Source organism: Gopherus flavomarginatus, chromosome 19, assembly GCF_025201925.1.
Source record: "Gopherus flavomarginatus isolate rGopFla2 chromosome 19, rGopFla2.mat.asm, whole genome shotgun sequence".
In the NCBI taxonomy this organism is placed as follows: Eukaryota; Metazoa; Chordata; order Testudines; family Testudinidae; genus Gopherus; species Gopherus flavomarginatus.
Window position 1 is genome coordinate 24884469 of NC_066635.1, and position 19351 is coordinate 24903819.

Genomic DNA, 19351 nt, shown 5'->3' on the forward strand with positions numbered 1-19351 from the left:
TGCTCAGATGCTGAGATGGGACAGCATTTAGTGCAGATAATATTCATAGATTCCAAGGGCAGTCAGGACCATTGTGATCTAGTCTGACCTGCTGCATAACACAGGCCAGAGAATGTCCTCATAATCAGGGCTGGCTTTAGGCTGATTCCCCCGAATCGGGCCTCGCGCCTAAGAGGGCCCCGCGCCTTAGCTGCCTTTTTAATTTTTAATTTTTTTTACATACCCGGCGGCAGTCTGGGTCTTCGGCGGCACTTCGGCAGCGGGGGGGTCCTTCACTCGCTCCAGGTCTTCGGCGGCATTTCTGCAGCAGGCAGTCTGGAGCGAGTGAAGGACCCCCTCTCACCGAAGTGCCGCAGAAGACCCGGACCACCGCCGGGTATTCAAATCAGGCCCCGCAGTTCCTGAAGCCAACCCTGCTCATAATATGCAAAGGACTCTCCTCTGGTGGCACATGTGACTTATTGTCTGATCAATGGTAGCATGTCACGCACATCTATGTACTGTAGCGTTTGGGAAACAGATATTTGCCTTAACAGTCCACACAAATTCAAGTGCAAACAATAATACAATGACATGCATCTGAGGAAGTGGGTATTCACCCACGAAAGCTCATGCTCCAAAACGTCTGTTAGTCTATAAGGTGCCACAGGATTCTTTGCTGCTTTTACAGATCCAGACTAACACGGCTACCCTCTGATAAATAATACAATTATTACTATCGTGAAATATTGTTCTCTTTTCAGTGTTCCAATGGAACCATGTTTTCTAATAAGATACACACTGTCCCTTTGTGTGAATGTTTGTGACCTACACCAATCAGTTTATTTTCTATTTGCCTTCTTGCTTTTATTTTTAAAATCTTTGGAATAAAGGCTATTCCATTGTCTGTGCTGATTTTCATCATTTCATCTCAAGTGCTAGAAACCAGATTCTTTCAACAGAGGTTTTCCAGCTATGCAACTCTGTCCAAATTAACTACAAACTGAAAACCATCAAAGGCAGCTTTAGGCACCAGAGAAAGCAGAAAAAGGGCAGTTAAGTCAACACAAAGCTAGTTCCTCTGGACTGCTAACAAACCCCAACACAAGTTAGAGCAGAGGGGCAGTAGGGCTCCCAGGGCCCTTTTCACTGGAATACCCTCTGGCTCTGATCTTGCAACACACACAGTGGGAGTAACAGGCCCAGAAGAAATGCAGGGTCCGATGCCACACAGACTGACATTTCACATCTTTTCTGTTGGCAGAGTCTGATTTTATTTTCTTGTGTGTTACAGGTCCAAATTTGCTTCCATTGAAGTTAATGGCAAAACTCCCATTGGCTTCACCGTGAACAGGAGCAGGCTCACAATGCTGACATTAACCTGTTAACTTTGTCTGTGTAGCAGCATTACTGCTGACATTATCACAGCTCTGGGAATTGAGCCAAACAGTACCCTATATAAACTGCGGCTCTTTAAAAAACTCAGTTGATAAGCTGATTGTTTATTTCCGGAGGACATTCCCCACAAGACTGCAATAGTTTGTGAAGGTGGGTCAGATTTTGGACACAATTTAGGAGACTATGTAACATAAATTAAAAATAAATAAAATAAAGCAAACATTTGGGAAGTCCAGGACATCACCATTTGAATCTCAAATACTGCAGTCATTGACAAGAGTTTGCTCTTATTAAGATAGCGATTTGTGACTAAGTAAAGCTCACCAGTCAGTTCTCTCTGGGGACTTCCAGCAAGCTAAGGCCATCTCTGAAACCAGCTCTATTATACTGCAGCAGAGGCTCCGTAACAAAGGAAATGTGCTAAATGCCCTACCCTGCCCATCAAAGCTGCAACAGCACTTAGCCTGTTCATGGATTCGTATGACCAAAGTCACAGACACATGAGTACTCTAGCTAGGAGCAGTGGAACTTGCCACTGCCCAAGTAGATAGGATCTGAGGTTTACAGAGATAAAACTATTACGATTATTATATTAACAGAGAAAAAACCCTTCAATTTTATCTCTCTGCAAATGTCCCTCCTGTTACAGTTTTGACCCCTGCACACTGATTCTCCATACTTGACTCCTTGTGGGCAAAAACAGCAGCAAGAGCCAGTTTCTTCAAAGCTACCAAAAAAAATAAAAAATAAAAAAATTTCCTGCTGTGTTTATAAAGCGATGTTTTCTTCCTGAGCTATACAGCATGGTGGTTTTAATCTGAAACGTCTTTTTAATCATAGCAGGAGTCCCAATTAGCACATTGGATAATCTTTCAAGTAGAACTGGAGTTTCATGGTCATAGTGAGCAAAGGAAATATACAGCAGCAGAATAACAGGGTAGAGAGAGTGAGCGCGCATGCATGCAGGTGCCAGTGTCTGCTCCACAGGCTCCCAGAAGTACCGTTGCATTACAGCAAAACTAGGGCAGCTTTCCTCTGCAATATTTACATTCGAACAGGTCTCCTGACCTTCCAGGCATCACACGGCTGACACTACAGTAAGGATGGGTGGGGAAGAAGTGAACATTATGGTACACCTTTACCTAGTGAGCTGTAAACATCAAACCACACGCAGCTTCCTATGGGAAAAATATTGTGCATATTCCCGCTTCAAACTGCAGGCGTGTAATTCAACACATATGCTTCCAATGAGGCAGCAGAGGGCGGACTGGAGGGGACCTGCCAGTGACCTACTTTCTTTTGTTGTTGGAAGTGCTGATCTCTGTGCAGAATTCAGCAGAGTGCAAGGCAGAGATACTGAGAAGGGCCCAATTCTCCTCTCTTCCACCAGTTTTTACATCAGTGTAACTACTGATGTCAGCCGTTACTCCTGATTTACACCCATCTAGGTTACAGGAAAATCAGACCTAGTGTTTGTAGGAGGCAAACAGATTGCACAGGTGTAACAGAGCAGATGTTGGCCCCAGATTGCCATAAACGAGATTTACCGGCATTGCAACTCTTCAGATATTAACCTTTATCCAGAGGATGCACTGAAAATACTGCAGTCAGCATGCCTTAGTGGCTTAAGACAAAGGAAACCCTTGAGAAGCCCTTACATTACATTTCTGTTTTAATTCACAAGGCAATCAGGCAGGTCTGGGTTAGTCACTGCACTGACCTGAACAAAGCAAGGCTGTCTAATAGATTCAAATGCATACTTGTGTGGTAGATTTCAAATGCACATATTGTATAAATAACACAGGCAAGCTTTCAGGAGCACTCCTGCTCCTGCTCCAGCTATAGTAAGTACAGTGGTGTACATCCAAACCCCTACAGCTGTCTTTGCAGTCCCAGGAGTATCCTATGTTAGAATGCTGAGCTGCAGTCCTGAGATTTGGGAGTTAAAGGCTCATTGCAGTCACTGGGGCTGATATAAATTGGTCTTCAGAGAAAAAGAAGTCAGTTGCCTTATGCATAAACACTCTTTGGTAACCTCCTAAAGAGTCTCACCAGAATTTCTCCTCTTGCCTTCTCAGGTACCATGGAAAAAGAGATTGTCTGGATTTGCAGATTTGGGGATAACGTGCTTTTATCTTTAGCTTACATCCTTCATGCTACATAATGCAGTTATTCTAAACATCGCTTTCTTTTTGCAATGGTTTAAGAATGGACCATTTCAATTGATTAGTTTTCCCATTATGGATTATAAGTGGAACAACATTTTTGGAACTGAACTTAGGTCCTTGAAATGCAGAAAAACATTAATCTGCAGTGCATTTGTAAACCTCGCAGGCTAATTTCTGCCTTTTCTGATGTTTCACACTCTCACCGTGGGATTTACCTAAGCGCACAGGATGCATCTATATATGGCTGGTGGGTGGAATTGCTTTTAATTGACATTCAGTCAAAAGATTCTAATGATAAAACAATTTCAAATCCACATTTTCATTAAAATCAAAGCCATGGGAAATCATGCTAAGGTACATCTAATGAATTTCCCCTTACAGGACTTTAATGGAAGCCTGCCAAGGGACAAAATCCAGTGGGGCAAGGAAAAGTTGGATAGACTTAATTTTCACCCCAATTCCTAGAGCAGGCTTCACAGCACAAACAAGTCTGGCCACCAAGAAAATAATCCCTTCCATTTGGCAGCAATATCAGTCTACTGGGGAAAGGATAAAAGCCATCTGAAGACGAAAAAAATCCCCAACAATCTCAAACTGTATGTCCATGAAATTAAAAAGGGATCTAGGTAATTAATTGTCCAATAAAACAATCCAATCTATGTTGAAACAGGGCCATAAGATTTGGAAAAGTCAGAGGTAGATACTTAAGTCACCAAGTCCAGCTCCTTGTCAATGTACATCTTTTAGCATTTTGTCCAGTGTATTTTTAAGTCAGTGAATCAACATTTTTGGTATTCAGTCCAACACCAAACAGCAGCTTTTGGCATTTGCTGAAGATGAATACAAATTACCAACAGTGTTGCAGACTCATGAGATATTCCAGAAGGATGGGAAGTAGCTTCCACCAGCAAACTGACCCTAGAGCATGGAATGGTAACTTCAGAGAGATATACATAGGGCACAGTATGTTCTGTAGCAGCTGAAACTGGACACGTAGGGTTATCAGTAACATCACAGCCTAGCATTGTCCATTGAGGCAGTGGGTACTGGCCTCTGTTGGCAAAAGGACTAGATGGCCCCCATGTCAGATCTGGCTTAGAAGTTTGTCTGTTTTGGGGATAGCAAAATCCTGGTTTGTACCTTTAACCTTACTCGGCTTCCTTGTGGCTTCCTTGTGGCTGCTGCAGAGTTAGTGGGGCCCTATGCACAGCTTCATTTTTGCCCCCCCCCCCCCACCTCGGGACCCAGCCAAGGAAAAGAATATTCTCTTATCACCCTCCCAACCCTTTTCCTCTTCATTCTCCTCCTATAAGTAATGGGAAGTAAATGAAAATAAAGTGAAGTACCATGATTGGGGCAGGAGGAGGGAGTGAGAGGTGCAGGCTCTGGGAGAAAGTGGGGTGCGGGTTCTGGGCTGAGGCAGGGATGTCGGCTCTGGGAGGAAGTTTGGGTGCAGGGTGCAGGCTCTGGGCTGGAGCAGAGGGTTGGGGTGCGGGAGGGGAACGGGGGGTAGCGCTTACCTCGGGCGGTGTGGCTCCCAAAGTGACTGGCACACACACCCCTCTGGCAGTGGCTCCTAGACCAGGGGGTGGGGAGGTAGGAGGTCTCCATGTGCCACTGCCTGCAGGCACCGCCCCCCAAGCTGCAGAGAAGGGCTCGGGGCGGGGAAAGTACACAGAGACATCCCTACCCTCCAGGGGCCGCAGGGTCATGCCAGCCACTTCTGGGCACAATGCAGTACAGAGGGAGAGAGGTAGAGAAAGCAGGGGCCACCTTAGCCCTGCTGCTGGCATGACTCTGCGCCCCCCCACCAGGGGGCATGCAGAGACATGCTAGCAGCCGGTCACTTCTGTGAGCAGTGTGGGGCTACTGGCCACAGTATGCAGGCAGCCTGTCTGCCTGAGCCCTGCTACACCACTGGCTGGGACACGGGGGCAGGTTGTCAGATATTTTTTCGGTATTTTGGGGGCCCACCTGTCGCTGGGGACCCCACGCTACCGTATGGTTTGTTTCATGATAAAGCCGCTCCTGGGCTGCTGAGCATGAAGGAACAGAGGGTGGGACAAGGAAAAACACCAGCAAAAGTGATCAGGGACGTTCTGAAAAAAACACCACATTGCTACACTTGTTGATTTAGCAGCTTCTACCACCAAGAGTCACACCCAGAGATGTGGGTATCCTGGGACAGACTACATGGCATTGCAGCCAAGATGAGCTACAGTTCTCTCCTTGGGTCCCTTCCTCTCATACTGTAAAGCAGATTGTTTGGTCTCACAGAGAGCGTCCCCGTGTTCGCCTGGAAGGAGCTTCACTTTTTATTTTAAATATCCATATGCTGGTGTATGTGCACATTCCAACCTCAGGATGATATTTACAACAGCAAGCATCCTACAATATCTTCCTGACTTAAACGCTGATGACTGTCTCATTCCTCTCCCTTGTCTAGAGATTCTTTGCCTGACTGGGGCAGGGATGTAATGAAATTGTGAGTCATGCTCTTACAACCACCCCTCCCTACAAACTCGTGGCGATGTCCCTACACGAAAATACTTTAGATTTACACAATCATCTTTGTAAAGCATTTTGTATTATTCTGCTTTTACAGATGGGAAAACCGAGGCACAGTGACAAAGCAACTTACCAAAGGTCACACACCCAGTCAGTAGCAGAAGTGTGAATAAAACACATGGCTGCTGCCTCCAAGTGCTACGCTCAATCCACTAAATCAATAGTCCCTTCTTTTGGAGCAAGCATAGTCAACTGCTCCTGAGGGAGCCATTCTGTCACGGATGTTGAGACACAGACAGTACCACGAAGGGACCATACCCCATCCTGAGTAGCCTGCATGCTGTGGGATTTCCCCATGCATTTCATGGTTTATGGGGGCCTCAGCCCTTGCCCCACAATGCAGGAGAATTTTCATCCACCCAATGGCATAGAGTTTTCCACATAACTATGTCAGTCGTGCAGCCTTTTCTGAAGGAGGGAGTGATCCGGCCCACAGAGCTCTCATGAGTGTGTATAATTTTGGACATTCTTGGAGCCAAAAGTCATGATTTTCTACATGGACTTGGAAGCTAACTGCTCCATAATATAGTTGCACACATTCCTAAAGATGCACACTAATCCTAGTTAACCTTTTGGGGATGCTGTTCTGTCTTTTGCCCCAGCACTCCCTAAATGGCAAGAGGTTTGTTTTGAGAGAACTTGTCTCTCCAAGTTACTTGCGCTTCACTGTTCATAACCTCCTGTTTAACATCACAATCTGTTGCAAGAAACTGGCCTGGCTTGGCATAAACAAAGGGTTGTGGAACCACAGCAGGAAGAAGGGGAAATGGCCTATTCTCTAAAGTCAAATGCCTTCAATAATTAGGAATAATGGGACCAAAACATACATAAAAGGGAAAAGCGATGGTGCTTAAATGTTGTGTTATTTAAAGAGTATCCTGGTGTTAAAAGTCACTCATTACCATACAGGTATGCAGACTCAACGTAATTAGCCAGGGAAAGCACAGCGCCACCTGCTGTGGACTAGGGTCACACGCTCTCTTTCACTTTTGCTACTGCTGGGGGTAGCATTTAATTTCTCTTCCCTCTATTTTTTGACAACACCCTTCACTGTGGAAGCATACATCATTAACTGCTTTCAAATCAAAAGCACTGAAAGGTTCTTATTATTTCTAATGCTACACAGAAGAATTAAGAGGCAATTGTACATACGTTCTGCTCTACCTAGAAAAGTACATAATAGAATGGTATAAGCTGTACTCCAGTAAAACAGCTAATACATCCTGGTTATACTGTGGTCAGATAGGTGCTGATAAAGTGAACACATCTATCCACAAAGCGCTTGCTGGTCATTAAATGGCGTCTACCTTGTTGGTCTGAAGGGAAGATGTTAGCGGTCCCACAAAGAGTAATGTGTACATTTCTTTTGGAGCTGTCAGTGCATTGAGAGAGACTGTCTCGTTGCAAAAGGCAAAGTGGGGCTCTGTGATCTCACTCATCTCCCAGGTGGAAGGCACAGAAAAAGAAATGTGAGATCATCACTAGCATCACACCCAGGAGCCTTCCACAGTCACTTTATGGTTTGGGAGTCCACATGGCACGTACAACTCATGTTACACTCACAATACACCTCAAGTACTTTCAGGGTCAAAGGCCTGAACTTGTTTGCTCAGGGACTCATTCACCTCAAGATACTGACCATGGAGCTAACTCCATCAAACCCTCTTTCATTTGGGAAAAGCATTGCCAAGGAGAACTGACAGTCAGCTGCTGCAAGAGAGATTAAAGATGAAAAATCAGTAAGGTTATGGTTTATATACACTAATAGGAAAAGCCACTTAGTGCAGCTCACAAAGGGGCCAGGCTGTCACTAATTCAGCTTTCCATGCAGAGGAGCAGCCAGTGATGTTACTCACAACCAGCACCTGGTTTAAACAAGGAGGCAGCTACTGGCTGGGTATTTTCCGAAGAGCGTCTTCAACAAGGAGATTCACTTCCCACCCCAAAAAATCATGAATCTGTTGAGCTTCAGTGAATACTGCAAAGGCCACCTCATTCCCTGGGCTGCAGGTGAGGCAGGAAGGAGGGGCTATGGTTTTCACAGGTAATTGCCCAGTTAAGTGATTTGTTCTGTTATGGGGGCTGGGTTGGTATGGGCAGAGTTTGCCTTTTTCTTTCTTGTTTTTGTATTAAACAGATTATGTAGTACAAAATATATTAAAATACTCTGAGTTTGGAAGAGATTATCCCAAGAAATAAGAAAGTTAAGCAGCAGAGTGTTAGTGCCTGATTAGTTCAACTATGTGTTAAGATGAAGAATTTAGACACTCACACACATGTGCAGCGTGAGCATAGAGATGTACAGTGCATGAGACCTGCTTACAATTCATGACCTAGCAGAATACAAGCAGTAAGTGGCTACGGAGATTAGAAGTAATGATGAAGGCTGAGAGGGGTGTGAAGCAGTGCGGATAGGTATGGACCCAACTTCCTCAGGGTTGCACTAATGCCTGAAGTAAACACAACGGACTATATTTTGCTTGAGGTGCAGTGTTTTCTCCCCCATGATGTCATCCTAAAACTGCAAGGTGGGAAGGCACAGTGAGCAAAGAGCCCCACGTCCAAAAACTCTGGAGCTGTCTGTCATGAATGGTACACATCTAAAAGTGTTCTACAGCTTACATGCCTGCTGCTTGTACTCCATGAAAAGGGGTGACTCCTTCACACATGAGCAAAGGACACTACACTTTTCCCCCTTGCACACGCAGACTGGGGTAGGTAGAATCTGGTTCTGTTTACATCACTGCTCAGAGTACTGAAATAGCACATTAACAATTTTCACTTCAATAGCTCCTTTCACCTGACGTTCTCATAAGACTTCAGATGGAAAAATTAGAACAATGCCCCACCCATTGATACACTGTCCCAGCTACCGGGGAATGCAATAGCCACAGTGCACAGGAACGCTATGGAACATTTATGGCAGGAAGTGAGAAAGGCTCAAACAATTTTTCATAAAGCAAAGATGCTTGCATAACATGGGCCTTTGTTCGGGTGGAGGAATTCAACTGCTATAATTTATGTCCCTCGTAAATGCAGCAGTTATCACACATTTTACCACAGGATTCTTGGTCTCCTACTGAACTTAAACGCAGTGCCATTATAGCAGCACTTTAACATGTAAATATTAGATTCCTGGTCCTTTAGAAGACATTCATTTAGTGAAATAAAATCCTGCTAGTAAAACACCTGATCAAAACCTTCTGTTAAATTGGCCCAGTAATTGCTCTAGGACTGGAGAGAGTCCAGTAACTGGTTGCAATTTATGATCACTTTGGGGCGGGGGGGGTCGGGGGGGTGGGTTAAATCCATCCTGAAGCATCTACTAAAGACTGAGTTGTGGTGAGATCAGAGCAAATTTACATTGCAACTTTCTGTAGCACTAAGTGGTCACTAATTTATGCTGAATTCCATTGTAATTCTGATGGAATCATATTTGACATTCATATAAGTAACAAAATTCCTCAGGAATAAAGTTACTACAATAAGGAGCAAAGGGAAGAAGAATGATTTATCTTCCATAGAGAGATGTGCCCTTTTCTATAATCTCTGCTCACACAAGATGATTTGCCCAGCCCAAATCTCACAGCCAGAGGCCGACAGAATCCAAATTATAAGGCGGTCATTTTCATGGCAGCCACAACCAAAATGCAGTTATGGTTTATCAGAGAAATACAGTTAAGGATGAAAGCTGTGAAAAAGCATAAAGAAAATTAAGCACTTGAGATGAGCGACTGTGGGCTACAGAAAAACACTGCTCTACAAAGGGGCATGAGTTAGATGACCCTCATCTTAGGTTTTATTAAACCACCTAGGAGCTGTGGCTGGAGCAGACATAAGGGAGCTAAGATGACCATTTTAACCCTTTCAACTACACACACAGAGGATTAAAAAAGCCAAGACAAAACCAGGAAACAGTGAAATCAGAAATTTCAGACTATTAAACAAAGACTCTATGGAAGCTTCATATTGCAGAATGGTAGCATGAAGGTCCAGCACAGAGTTTCCCAAGGAAAGGCATGTCTGTCATGACATCTGCAAAGACCTGAAGGGGGTTGGAATCTCTTCCCTTCTCTAGTGGGGCAGAGCCCCACAGCAAGTTGGAGTTGGGAGACAGACATGTCCCTGTACAATGGGCAGAGAGCAAGGGCCTGCTCCAAGGCTGACTGCATCATATCCCCTGAAGATACCACACATTCAAACATTCAATTTTACACAGCAACAAGAACAACTTTGCACCTGAACTGCTTGCACCACACTCCTCAAACAGGCATACAGGACACCATAAAGATTGTTCAACATTTCTATAGGGCTTGACCACCAGGGCAACAGGCACCTTAGGAGAAGCTAAGAGTAAGAGCCTGAGGAAAGAAAAGAAGGAAGGCACAGCCATGCAGATGAAAGAACTACTCAAAACTCCAAACAGGCCTGAACTCTGGGGCCTCCAGAAGTCTGCCTAACTTCTCCCAGATAGTGTTGGGTGTGGTACCCCTCTTGGTTCTGCTCTGCTTCTTGAAGCAGGAAGTGCAATACTAGAAAACTCACAGCAGTCTATTCAGGAGATGTCAAGCCTCACTCTACAGACCCAAGAGGCCTAAAAAGAGTGCCTCTGACTCTGGTCAGAACCTAAACATACATATATAGCCTGTGAAGTCATCATCTAATGAATTAAGGTAACAGCTAAATCATGAAAGAAAGGGCAGCAAGCTTTACTCTGCTGCTTAATCTTAAGCTAACACTTCAGGGACATCTCTACTAGTTAGTCAAATACTGTTAGTATGATTAGAATGACATCTGGCTGAAGCCCCAGTTCTTTGCGAGACACAAATACGTCTGTCTACCATGAAAGGCTGGAACATGCCTGATGCAAAACAGGAGGATACACAGAACTAAAGTTGCATTTTTTTAGACTCCCATTGGGTCTAATAATCACTGATAAGAACAGCAGCATCTCTCTTCTTAAGCAATTTGCCAGCTAAGCCTATTCCTCTTTCCTATAGTCTTGAAGAGATCCTATAGCAGATTCATCACCTCCACTCTTAAATTCTATTTTTGGAAGGTATTAAACTCTTGAATATGTTGAAATGAAGAGTATATTAGCACAGCTACTTTTTTGTTAACAGTAATGAGAGCCTTGAAAACACCACCAAGAGAAACATGCCTTTTAAGAGCTGAAACAAATTACAGCAACTGAGTCTTAAAAGGAATTTTTGACAAAAATATAGTATTGCATGAAGTTGTTATGGCAACTGATGTTGTAAAAGTAACTGCATTGGGGCAAGTTTTCTCTACCCGTTTTGCTCAGCAAAGTCTCAGAAAACTTATAAATACAGCTTATCCAAAATCCTTAACATTCCAGCCTCATGCCATCTGTGTGCAGTGAGTCTACTAATGAGAAAATATATCTACTAAAACTCACTAACCATTAAAAAATCCCATCCAATATTTTTCTAACGTAATTTATCAATTTAAACACATTGCATAATATAATATTCTACAGCATTTCATTAAAATGATAAATAGCTGTAGAAAAACAAGAGATTAAACATATTGTAATACAACATAACAGTATTTAAATTTAAATAAACCTGAACATGGAAGGGAATGTGTACTGTGTTTGGGAACAAGAATAGTGCAAATTTAACTGCAGATCTCCAAACCAGAGAGTATTAAGAGGACAGAGGAAGAGCAGCAATAAGAAATGACAGTCAACTTCAGAGGAAATAAAATTTCCATTAGGCTTTATTATAAGATTACATCAAAGCAGTTCGTATGTTTTAATCTGGGAAAAGAGAAAGCAGCTACTTGGGGTTTGTGCCTGGGGGCTGCCTCTGCGTACTGAACCAGACAGTTTGCATAATGAACAATTTTTATTCAATCAGGATTTCAGCACAGATAGCTCCCACTCAGTGGTCCCTAGCACAGAGTTTAGAAATGGTTTCTATTCTTAAAGCTCCACCTGCTGGCTCCAGGACATACGCCATTAATTCACAGAAGGTTCACATTAGCCAGTTGTTATTGTCCTAAAAATATTAAATTAAATACCCTTCATGCTAAAAGTTAAGGCTGTGATCAAAAAAGGCCAGAAGAAAGAAAATCCTGAGATTGGGCATGGATTTTTTTTTTAAATAAAATACTAAATGGAAGAAAATGAATTTTTAGCCCAGAATTCTGCCAATATTTAATTGATTTAGGCATGTTCAACTGCCTAGTTTGTCATCACAATCCAAGTTCTGTTTTGAAGCAGTGAAGGTCCATGGGCTGCCACATGGCTGTAAGTCTACATGATTCGAAGGCCCAGTCAGGACAGCAGGGAAAGATGTGATGTGCACACAGCAGGCACAGACAGAAGGAGGATCTCTGTTTACTGCATACAATAGCATTTTGCACATTAACCACTTATCGGTTTTGTTTTTGTTCTGTTGCTGTTTGAGGTATAAGAAAATGCAACATCAACTGAAAGGATTTTATGCAGGTGTAAGAGCTGAGCCAGTAATTTTGAAAACTGGTGCAAAATGAATATTGCTTCTTAGGAAAGGCAGCTTGTTTGAGACAGCTGAGACAGGGAGAGTTTATGACCTAAACCCCATTTTCCAGCGGTTATTCCAGTGGCTGCACTGCTGATTACCTTCAGCAATAGTGCAGGTTGTGGCTGTTCTACCCTACTCATCCTGATTAGTCACTAACAGCTTTATGGAAAAATCAAACCAAGCTGCATGAAACTGTTTACTAAATCCTAGGATGATCATTTAAATGTTTAAAATATGCACATGGTAATTCAGAACTAATTACCCTGAGCACATTTGAAACATTTATGCCATCATCTCTGGATCCTGTCTATTGATTGTGCTCTGCTGCTACACTCTAGTGTTTCTATAAACTGCTTCAGTAAATTTAACTACCAGCCTAATTCAAGCAGGCTCTGCCTGTTGTTGACTGGTGCAGAAACCCATTTCCCTTACTTTCAAAAGCATGGTCTTCTTGTACTTCAATCCAGCTCTTTACAGAGCCATGAATGTGCTCATGTAGTTCTGATTACCCAGAATTATTGTTTTCTTCACTGTTTTTACTCATAATTTCTATGGTTTAAAATCTAGATTGCTACATGGCACCACTAGTGCCTCTTGACTTTTAATCCAGAGAGATTCCTTCTCTCTCCTCAGTTCCTGCAAATTTTCACTAGTTGTGGAAGAAGAAACTTGACATTTCTGATTATTTTGCAGTTTATTTTCTCCAAGTTACAACTTCTTTAAAAGGATTAATACCACTGCCAGTTATTGAGGCTTCTAAACCTGTGTCAGGACATGGGTATAAAGGAGACAAACTCTTAATGCTGCCCATACGAATAAATTAGACAAAATTTGCCTTTGGTAAGAGTTTACAGAACCAATGTCATGCACTGGTATCCTGGTGGGACCTATAGACAATATGCCTATAACTAAACTGGCTAAAGCAAAGGAAGATTGACATTACTTCTCCCAAATTATAAATTCCATTTCTCAATCTATCTGGGTGGATTAACCTCAGACATGAGATCAGGAATTTAAAGATTCAGAATCCAGAAGCTATTATGAGTCAAGAGGAGGAATTAGCATTCAAATTATAAATATGCTCCAGCAAATTGTCAGGAGTCGGCATGCTGCTCCTTTGCTGTTTGAAGATGGTGGCATCAGGTTTCCGGCACTTAGAGAGTGAGTACAAACCTAGGAAGGATTTCCACAGCCCAGCTGAAGTTTGATAGAAATAGTAATTGGAAAAACATTCTTCATCCCCCCACTGTCAAATGAGGAGAATTAAGAGCCTGTAAGGAACTGAGTGTGGGTGATTCCAGTATTATCCCCTGCGGGATCTCTACATCCAGTTGGATGAAGCCAGATAGAACCACTAGAAGACAGACAAAATATCTTTGCAATGCTTAGTTGGGTAAGTAGAAGCCTCTAATATCAAACACTCAATGCAGTAGGTAATGAAGGTAATAAATAATGATACTAGCTACTCAGATTTTCTGCCAAATAGTCACTGATTTAACTGGTAACAAGAGGCCTCTTTACAACAAGAGAGAATTTCTCTGAGTACCGACTTAAAAGCTGAAGTTTGGCAGGAGACTGCAAGAAGGATGAAGAAGAGGTAAAACCCAATTTTACCTGGTAATCTGCTATGCTATTTTTGTCCTGTCTGGATCATGCCTCATGCATTAATAGTACCCTACCCTCTTCCTATTCACTCTAGCTCTTCGATAGCACCCAGGAGCTAATGGTTTCTATTATAGGCATGTGCAGAGGATGGTTGCAGCACGCACATCTGTCTGCAAAATTGATGTTAACCCAGTAAAATGCCTAAACACCTTCATTCTCGAGCAAATGGGGATGGCAGTGGTGCTCTTCAAGCACCCTCCGAATGTGACAGCCATGTGATTGACAGAGCTCTGTGCTACGAGCCTGCACATACTCCTACTGTAAATAGTAACGCTTCAGAGCAGCCCTAATAGACTTTCACAAAGTTATACCCTTAAGACTTACTCTAATGAGTATTTCTACACCCAACCCCCCCCCACAAACCCCTGTACAAGTATTCCAAGTATAGAAAAAACACCCAAAAAAACCAAATGGTGGAGCAAAATATGAGGTTAGAACCAGTCCAATTCAAGAGAAAATTATTAAGAATAGCTATAAAGATAGTGTTGGCATCCTGTGAAATGAGTGAGTTAGATTCAGAAGTGGCAGTTTCACATGGCAAACCATTCTCTATTTAATTAGAGGGCTCTGTGTGGAACACTTCCAGGCAGAGGAGAGGAGCAGATTGTGATATAGCATCTCAATTATCAGGACAGCATCTTAATGTTTCCATGGACAAACATTTTCAACCAACCACAAAGAGAAAAAGGGTTTTGTTTGGCTGGAGCAATTCGGGAGTAAGGAGTCTTTTCAAAGGCCTTTAGTAAGAAACCAGCAAAATCTGGGCCTTATTACAATAGGCATCAGGGCAAGGCATTCTCTTTCCAAAAAGGATGGTCTTTGTTCCATGACTAGCTGAAAACACAAATAAACCTCTAGAGGGGAAGCTATGACAAGGAGACATGCACATCCAGTTCGGTCCTTGGGTAAAATCTTTAATTCTTAACTAGGTTAGAGGATGCTACATTCACACAGAGAAAAGTACCCAGCTATTCACCCCACGACTCTGGAATAAGTGACCACTGAAAGGAAGTTCTAGATAATACAAGTTAAATATAGGTTACGTTAGCTGCATTTTACAAGCACTAGGAATGTTATCGGAGAAAACTGTCATTTTTAATGACAGCACAAGCACCAATTACCAGAAAGCTGATACACTTGGGAGTGGAAGAACTTTTTAAAAACTGCTTGAAATCTAAAAACAACCTTAGTTATCAGTTTCTGAACTGGATGTAAATAGCTTCACCTGGTCTTAAGAAATTTAACCATTTCACATGACACTGGAACAAACTAAAACAATTTTTAAAATGCAGCTTTATTTCCCTGCAAATTTTACACAGGCTTTGTGACGTAACACCAAGGAGGACATATAAACCTAAACTTGGAGGCAATATTGTCACAAAGAGAGAAGCAAGGCTGAATGCGTCTCAGAGTATTAGCAGGGTCTGGTTTAACAAGCCAACCAAGCGAGTCACACTCCCATCACCCTTCAGTCACATGGGCAGTGCCACTGAGCCCATGAAACAAGGCAGGTATGCACCCATAAGCAATGTCTCTGTTCTTCAGTGGCAAGATGCCGAGCCTTATTTCCCGTATTATATTAAAGGCTACCTTGGCCTGAAACAAAACCAGGCATAACTGACCACCACTCTGGTTGAGCCTAAATCAGAACGTCTGTTATTTAAGTGTGGCTTTTTCACACCAGATCTGCTTTAAAAAGGGCAGAATTGGTTATGTTGTACTAATTTCTCTTAAGAATTTATATAACCCAAAGTTCATTCAGGGTATAGCTGTTTATAGGAAATGGAAAGTTTTTGGAGACCTCTGACCTGATAAATTTGAAGAAAAAAACAGACCTATATACTAGCAGAATAGCTTGGTATTAAGAGCTAGTACAACAGGTGTAAAAGCTAAATGCTAAAAATCTTAGTCCCCCAAAGATAAATGAAAATCTTAGCGAGCCAGTAAGGGGAACAGGAGCTTTCTAGTTTGTGGCGAGTAGAAAGTAGGATTGAATCATTACCTGAAGAGGAACCTGTATCATTTTCTATAAATAAAACCTGCAAGGCACATTGCCAAGGCAGCATAAGTCAATACAGCTTTTCCATAAGTGCTGCCAAACTTCACTTTTAGACAGTATATTAATTATATAATCAATAACTGTGGTTTTCATTAGTGTATTAAATACCTCAATCAATATTTTTATCTTTCAGAAACAGTCCTTCCAAAAAGGGGCAGGTGGAATTTTTGATCAGGCAGTTCAAAAAGTTAGTGCAACACACCAGAGACTAGGAGGGCTTTAATAGAAAGCACAGAACAATGGAAATAGACAGAAATGAGATCGTTATTTTTTCAAAAACGAGGAGTCCTTGTGGCACCTTAGAGACTAACACATTTATTTGGGCATAAGCTTTCATGGGCTAGAACCCACTTCATCAGATGCATGGGTTCTAGCCCACAAAAGCTTATGTCCAAATAAATGTGTTAGTCTCTAAGGTGCCACAAGAACTCCTGGTTGTTTTTGCTGATACAGACTAACACGGCTACTACTCTGAAACCTGCTACTATTTTTTCAGTCTCTTGCACAATAAAATATGAGGGGAGTTCTAGTACTATAAAATAAAGGCAAGATTTTTTTTTCTTAATTGTTTAACAGAGATGTCAAAGTGGCTATGACAGAAACATTGATCCATAAGTGAAAGATATTATGCAGAATAAAATAATTGGCCTTTACTGCTGTTATACTTCCAAAAAATATAAAGTCCAAGAGCCAGAATCTATTTACAAGATCCTCTGGGAACACAAACTCTTAAAAAATAAAAAAACACTGACACCTGTTTTTGGTGCGTCTCCAATGAGAAATCTAAAGTGAAGCTTTGGCAATTGTTTTCTCACTGGAACACCCCAGTAAAAATGTGTCCACACAACAGTTGTGCAATAGCTGTATGTCTCTTCTTCCCCCAACTTGAGAGCAAGAGAAATAAACTCAAGGGCTCACCACACTTAGGAATATTTCACGTTAACACCTTGTTTTCAGTGCTCCCAAATTGGGAGGGAGGTGAAGTATAAGAGAGGAGCAGAACTAAAAGACTGGTTAGCAGAGTGGAAAGACAGATTATCACTCCTAACACACAATTTGTCAATCCAGAACGGTGTTGAAGACTGTAATTTTCTAGTCAATGCTTTACAAGCAAGGTGAGAGTGAACAAGTACTTCCATAAAAATTCTGAAGCATCAGCAAAAAACCAAGTGCAATCTACTCACTACCTTTAGAATCCAAAAAGTGAAAAAGAGTTGTCCATGCATTTAATGGGCCTGAGAAAATGCCATTCATGCCCATTATCAGCAATGGCATTTACAGCTCCTGAACATAAAAGGACCCACAAACTGAAGGACACAAACAGGACATCTCAGGCAGTAAAGAGTGTACCAATCAAGCACACAAGCTACAGTTCTACAACAAAACTCAGTTTGGCTACCACAAACTGACCGCAATACTGCCTGGATGTTTGGAGCTGCGCAGCAAATGCCAAGCTGTGAGCTGCAGCCAGGGAACACATAATTAATGTGATTAGGAGCACACACAGCTAGCATGCTCTGCTGACTGAAAAGCCCAGTAGCATAATTACTGTTTTCTGTACTAGCTCACTGTCTGTACAAATCTCAAAGCCTGGTTAGCTTTAGACTGCTGTGTAAACATCAATAAGAATCCCCAAAGTGCCAGATCATCAGCATTCGCAGGCACAGAAATGGTAAAAAAATAAAATAAATAAATTGCATTTCCATTACTGCCAACCTCGGGCAGACAAATCTCCATTCCTCAGTCTAACCTTAGAGTTTGAAAAAAAAAGGTAATGTTTCCCCCAAGTGAACACTTATTATGAAGCTAATTAATTGCTTTCCATTAATGAGAAATCTTCAGTTCAAAGAAAGCAGAATTCACAACACATGAACAAAACAAATCTTTGTTGTTTATTGTTATTGTTTATTGAAACACAGTTTTAACATAAAGTGCCCCCCCATTTAAAAACTTATTTCTGATTAACACTTTTACAAACAAAAACAAAGAAATTAAACACCAGCACAAGAAATATGTATAAGGCGGGAAGTATGTGAAGTGAAAACTAAAGCAATGCTTTGTAGTTGCCTAGATTTCCCTGGGGGGACAGAGAGTCAATGCTTATCAGCCTCTCCCAGAAGAGACAATTTTGATTAATATCAGACCCATCTGACTCAGCCTGATAAACCCTGAAGGAAGGATATTCTTCTGATATGAGAGACGTGTCTTTGATTAATAATTCTACCATATTGCCATTCCAAGCATTAACAACTGCCTGGCACCTGTGGAAAGAGAAAGCCTTTGAATTCTGCAGAAGAACCGACTGACTTGTGCTAATAGGCCCTTTCTCCTTAGTCCACATCAGAAAGCTGCATGACAGTCTCTCCCTCCCTCTCACCCACTTCAGAACAAGTCAAAAGTGCCAAGGGTATCACCAGTCTCTTCTAGTGTAAAAACTCAGTAATTTAGCTTTAAATCTCTGGAGAGCGCAAAGTTACTTTAGCAAAGGCATACAGAATGTCTGAAGAATGAAATCTTAATACAGGTTGCAAGCCTGCAGGAGCAACTAGTATCAGTTTGTCCAGCGATTCCTCTTTAGCTCTGCCATAGTTTAATTGACCAAGATAGTCCACGATACACCAAGGCCTCCTGAGTGCACTTTCTTTTAACTTACCACTGGGATATCTGCACATAGGATTCCATGAAATCACTTACTCACTATAAAGGGCTACCATGCACTGTGTAACTAATGCCAAATTGTCACATGGGGTGGGAAGAAATCAAGGTAACTTCAGTTCTTTAGTTATTGTGTGTGGAAGTTCTAGTTTCAGCTCAATCAACACCATCCTTCTTATCCTAGCTGTACTGCGTTTTTTCTGATGTTCATGATAAGCCTCTTGCTGTATTCTTTGTGGTTCACAGGCTTCACATCCATTACTGTGGCCTTAATACGAGATTCATCCTTTGAAAGAGAAAAGTGGTATGTAAGAGAGGGAGAGCTGAGG

At 42.1% G+C, this 19351-nt stretch overlaps 1 protein-coding gene across 2 annotated transcripts in view; it reads right to left on the reverse strand.

Annotated features, from left to right (window-relative positions):
- Positions 1–18235: 18235 nt before the first annotated feature.
- RPA1 (replication protein A1) overlaps positions 18236–19351 on the reverse strand; it is a 47020-nt gene continuing 45904 nt past the window's right edge. For both annotated transcript variants that reach the window (XM_050929469.1, XM_050929468.1), the window contains exon 17: positions 18236–19308. In XM_050929469.1, coding sequence (XP_050785426.1) covers positions 19198–19308 — 111 coding nt within the window. In that variant the 3' untranslated portion in view covers positions 18236–19197. The remainder of the gene's footprint in view (positions 19309–19351) is intronic.